The 5,426-nt window shown below is 35.0% G+C and overlaps 1 protein-coding gene across 1 annotated transcript in view; it reads left to right on the forward strand.

Moving 5' to 3' along the window:
• LOC111085504 overlaps positions 1-5,426 on the forward strand; it is an 11,279-nt gene that overhangs the window by 1,849 nt on the left and 4,004 nt on the right. Inside the window, exon 2 of the mRNA XM_022384393.1 lies at positions 1,634-1,812. Coding sequence (XP_022240101.1) covers positions 1,634-1,812 — 179 coding nt within the window. The remainder of the gene's footprint in view (positions 1-1,633; positions 1,813-5,426) is intronic.

A 5,426-nucleotide genomic window follows, 5' to 3' on the forward strand; every position in this document is an offset into this window, starting at 1 on the left:
AGAGCATTCCCGAAAGTACATGATAATTCTAGAAACGTTGCGTCACGTGGTCATGTGACTCGCTGACGCAACAATATATATGTTTTGATTTCTTTTTGCTCTTTTTTGCGTTTACAGCAAATGAGGATTTTAATACACTTACTATAATCATAATGAAGAACGAAATGTACATTTGGTTCATTATTACGTGAACATTTCCGTATTTTTGTTAACAAGAGCTTAAGAGAGACATCAATAGTTTAATGTAATATGTACGATAACTTCTATTTACGCACTGTTTTCAAGTTAAATAAAACTTCCAAAGAAAATTGCTAAAAAGTGTTTTTAATGCTACTTCTTGTCGTTTTGCAGACAGATATAGAATTCAAGATATGCTCATAATTCCATATTATTATCATGTTGTGAATAAATGCAAAAGATGCGAAAGATCTAATGATATATTTTTATTTGTTTTCGTTATTAAGTTGAAGTTACCATTCCGAATAAGGTCCGTACCAGCTTTTTAAACGGACTCTTCAAATCCCATTGATCACTGTTGGGATTTCGTATGTATTTTACATGATTTTACCTAATTTGTAAAGTTAGTGTTGTATCATCCAACATGAAATGTTTCAATGTAACGCAATATGTGGACCCCACTGTTAATGAATGGTACGAAACAAGGCGGTAATTTTAGAATTAAAGCTGTGTGTTTTCGTTGAGCGTTATAGTCTTGGTCAATTATATTGTTGCGTCAGCGAGTCACATGACCACGTGACACAACGTTTCTAGAACAATCATGTACTGTGGCGAATGTTCAAGTTTTTACTAGAAATAGGGTACGCTGGTATATATAATGGAAGGTAATGTGTGTGTAGGTAATGAGTAATTGAACTGCAGTCACAGGGTATTGTTGAAGTTAACGTTCGTTCGTGATACTGTTTGTTTTAGCGCGAATATTGAGATTAAGTGTATCGCAGAGTTATATTCGGAAAGAATAAACCAGTTTTATTAAAAAGGACTTGTGTCGCTTAAGTTTCGTCGGAACGAAGTTACAGAAAGTTAATTAACAAACGGAGACGTAACAATATACTATTTCCATTGGAGAACAAAGTTTAGAGTAATTTTTCCGTTCCTGTCTTTGTCACAGAAAACTTAAACAGTTTTATTATCCTCTTTCATATAGAAGATTGTTCTCAGTCCTTTATTTATTTTTTGAAGTCGGGTAACTGTACAAGAACTCAGGAGTGTTAAGCACCGAAAACCATATTCAGGGTTTAAGTTTGGTTTGGTTTTGAATTTCGCGCAAAGCTAAACGAGGGCTATCTGCACTAGCCGTCCCTAATTTAGCAGTGAAAGACTAGAGGGAAGGCAGCTAGTCATCACCACCCACCGCCAACTGTTGGACTACTATTTTATCAAATAATAGTGGGGTTGACCGCGACTTTATAACGCTCCCACGCCAGAAAGGGCGAGCATGATTTGGTGGGACGGGAATTTGAACCCGCGACCCTCAGATTGCGAGTTAAGCGCCCTAACCACCTGGCCATGCCTGACCAAATATTCAGGGGATGCAACAAGCAGAAAATACTGTAATACACTAACTTCCTCAATCTTGTTTGAAACAGCTAAACCCAAAAATCATATGTTTCAGCTAAGAGTATCTGGAAGGAACGTTACGTAGATGAGCGAAAGAAAACCACCCAACTTGAGCAAGAATCTACTAAAAGCAGAGACACGTTGGAGAAACTTCACCGGGAACTTCTAGCGAAAATAGAGCTCGGGTTTGGAAACAACAGTTTAACAGGAAAAACCGGACTGCCATCTAGAAAAGTGAGTAATCTTCAACGTTTTACAGTCAAATATAAATATTTACCAGAAGAGTTCTTACAGACAAAATAGTTTGAGAGAACAAGAGCACCAGAACCAGTGGGGGCATCTGTGCTACCAATAATTTGGCCGGTAAAGTTTTTAGAAAGCTTCTTTTTAAAATAATTATTAGTAAACTAAATTATGCCCCAACAGTATTGGCTGACAGTCAAGTTTTAAGCTAGTCGATGGCGATGCGGCTGGTTCTTGCTAATCTGTATGTTATATGGGCTCATTCTAGGCCAAATATTACATATACGGGTATGAACTTAATAGACCTACAAGTTACATAAACTGAAAAATGCGTATGGCACTTGTATATTTAAGTATTGTGAAAATAGTTTCCTTACTTGATGCATTTTCATCGGTCGACAACAATTTTCTGCTACTTCCTTTTAGAAACTTTAATAATGAACTTGTGCCATGGCCGTAGTTCTTTTTTTTTTCGTCGTGTCTATTGCATGCGCAGTGAAACATTTAGCTTTAAAATGTAATACTAGTTTGAATTAATTTTTGATTTCTGCCAATAATAATAAGTAACCAACATTAAACTTCAAATAGATAAAAATGAGAAATTTTATGCTATTGACTTTGCATTGTAAAAGTAGAATTACGTCATAGCAAATCACCCCTCGTGTAATGTTTACAATCCAAAGCACATACACGTGCGTAGAAAAGGTGTAATAGACACGGGCTTTTTTTAGTGACATTTTGTTATTGTTCACTACCCCCACCAATGTAATTTTGCATCTGGTGCCCCTGAATATATTGTAAACATCTCAACTGAATTCACATTATTAAAGTTTCTAAAAGGAAGTAGATTTTACATTTCATCTAAATTTTCGAGCTATGGGCATTTTCAGAAATTCAGCAAGGTCGGTAGGGTCAAATACTTCTCGAGATTTCATAATATAGTAAACCTTAGACCATATTCTAAAAAAGTGGTTTCACACACGACTTGTATTTCGTGAGTCACGCGACCTGAAAGCATTTGCAACGTAAATAACATAGTGAATACCCCAATAAAGATTGCTGTATCTGAGTTTGAATTCGCTTTTATACAAGTGTAAACAGGTCATAGATTTAGTTTTTTATTTGCAAAAATATAAAGGAATGAAAACTACAAATATTTCGACACGGCTTGTCACATACGAGTAAGAAACATTAGTAAAATTGCGTTGTCTGCTGTGCATTAACACATACGAGTAAGAAACATTAGTAAAATTACGTTGTCTGCTGTGCATTAACTCATTTAAACACAAAGTTGCACGATAGGATATCTGAGTGTGCCAACTACAGGGATCAAACCTTGAGTGTTAGCATTATTAACCCGCATACTTACCCCTGAGCCAGAGAAGAAGCCTGTGCAAGTCTTAAATTAGTCTATGCATGATTTATAATAATACATTACATTGTTCTCTCTCTTCATAGTCACTGGAAGTTGTCGTTCGACTGATTACTCTAAACGGTTTTGATTATAGATAGAATGTATGTACCACCAGAAATAATGAGATGTGTCACGAAACTGTTTTCTCATTTGACTATGAGATACGAAATTTAATAAAAGTTTCAAAGATCAAACTATATCGATCTGTGTTCATATAAATATAATTTGAATAAAAATTATTTGATTCTAGGAGCGTACCTCATAATACAGAAGTTGAGTACATTATATTAAGACAATTATAGAGCCTCACCATGTCGCCACGTCTGGTCATGCTCTATCTGACGACCGTGCATCTTGACAGTAGCAGCGTAGTTTCCATTGCAAAACACTCCGCTGTAAGACTGTCATGTTCAATGCACACCGATCCTCTCTGATGCTTTCCATAATCCATCTATTGTACGAAGATAATAGTTTCGCAGCACCCATTTGAATAGTTTAATCGCACAGAAATCCATAGACATTGTGTCCGGTGATTTGTCCACTATGTCTTCATATGGAATAACATGAATAAACGTTTTATTCTCAAGCTACTTTAAATATGCGGTGGTTGACGGGAAGTATATATTGAAACCTTATTTTATTAACTCATACCAAGTTCGTTTCCAGACTGAGTTTCTTCTTGATCATGTTTAGTGCTGTTGACTAGGGCACGTAGATGGCTTTTGTCAATGGCATTCTTATCGTGGATTCTCACCTCTTACAAAACACCAAACTTTGCTTATAACGGCTAGGAGTACAACTTTTTCAAGTCTCTTTCTGTATTGGCCTGTTGCTCAACTTGATTCATATTACTTTATTTTCTAATGCCATTAAGTACAAGGGATATTCCCGTCTTTGAAATTATAAATCCCCGATCAGAACACATCTTCATATTACAAACCCTTCCTAAAAGCGATCAATTTTTGGTTCCATCACAATATCTACGTAACGCCAAATAATGTCAGAATGTTGTTGTGATACATGTCGTTTCACTGTGACTTTATATCGGCTGTGGTTGTCGCGTAATTTGTTGATTTGCATAATCAAAATCGTTTTAATATAACATACACAATCGTATAGCAAGAGAGAAAGAAGTCTAATGGAACAATACATTTGTCCTGCTTCGATCACCAGATGTAAACCGGCTAAATGAAATTAGTAGAGACAATTTTTCAATTTGTTGTTTCTATTTTGTTTAATATAATTTATATATAAATAAGAAATTAAATGATTTGGATTTTTATCACATAATTGTCCTGAGAGGACATAGCTGTCTTGTTAGTGAATCCTCTGCGGTTTGTTGGAACTTTGTAATTAATATAGTCAGTTAAGGTACTATAATTAGAACAAGTTTTGTCATTTTTAGCAGCGGATGAGCGGCTCATACAACGGCTCTAAGTTTTTTGTTTATTTTTTCAAGTACAAACTTTTATCTCATAGCTCCATCATCTCTTGGCCGATTTGAGATCTAATTACAGTTTTCGATTCAAGAGGTCATACCCTTTCGATTGATATATTTAACCACGCCCAATGTCTCATAGATTAATTTATTCTAATTCTGCCTAAAAGTATTTCAATTTGAGGATAGGCTTGGAGAGATCTTGATAAGTAATAAAATCGAATCGGGTATACGCGTGACCCGCGCTTAGTATTGCTGGCACACAAAAATATAGCTAATAAAAAAGGCAAAAAATATGTCATAGATTAATTTACTCTAATCCTGCCTAAAATAATTTCAGGTACGGCGGCTATTGAAGATTCTCTCTTGGTTTATTAATTATTTTGTTACATTAAAACAGTATATACATATCAAAAATAGGTTCGAAATACTGTATCTTTAATATCTTTAATTGGTTAGTTTAGTAACATAAAACAGAGTTAGGTATTATCGTTAACTTCTGATCAAAGCAAGCTATCTGCATAGATCAGAACTAACAATTAGCCCAATAATTAAGCAGCTTGTTCAATATAATGGTCTCACTAGAAATATGAAATGTCTAAATCAAAGGCTTATAATGACTATAATGCATCGATTCACCAGTTTCTCTCTGTCAGTCGCTTGAATAAATGGTTGCATTAGAACGTAAAAAATGCAGAATGACAATACTGTTACGTCTCCGTTTTTTTTAATTGATTTTCCGTAACTTCGTAC

Source organism: Limulus polyphemus, unplaced genomic scaffold (genome assembly GCF_000517525.1).
Source record: "Limulus polyphemus unplaced genomic scaffold, Limulus_polyphemus-2.1.2 Scaffold434, whole genome shotgun sequence".
Classification (NCBI taxonomy): Eukaryota; Metazoa; Arthropoda; class Merostomata; order Xiphosura; family Limulidae; genus Limulus; species Limulus polyphemus.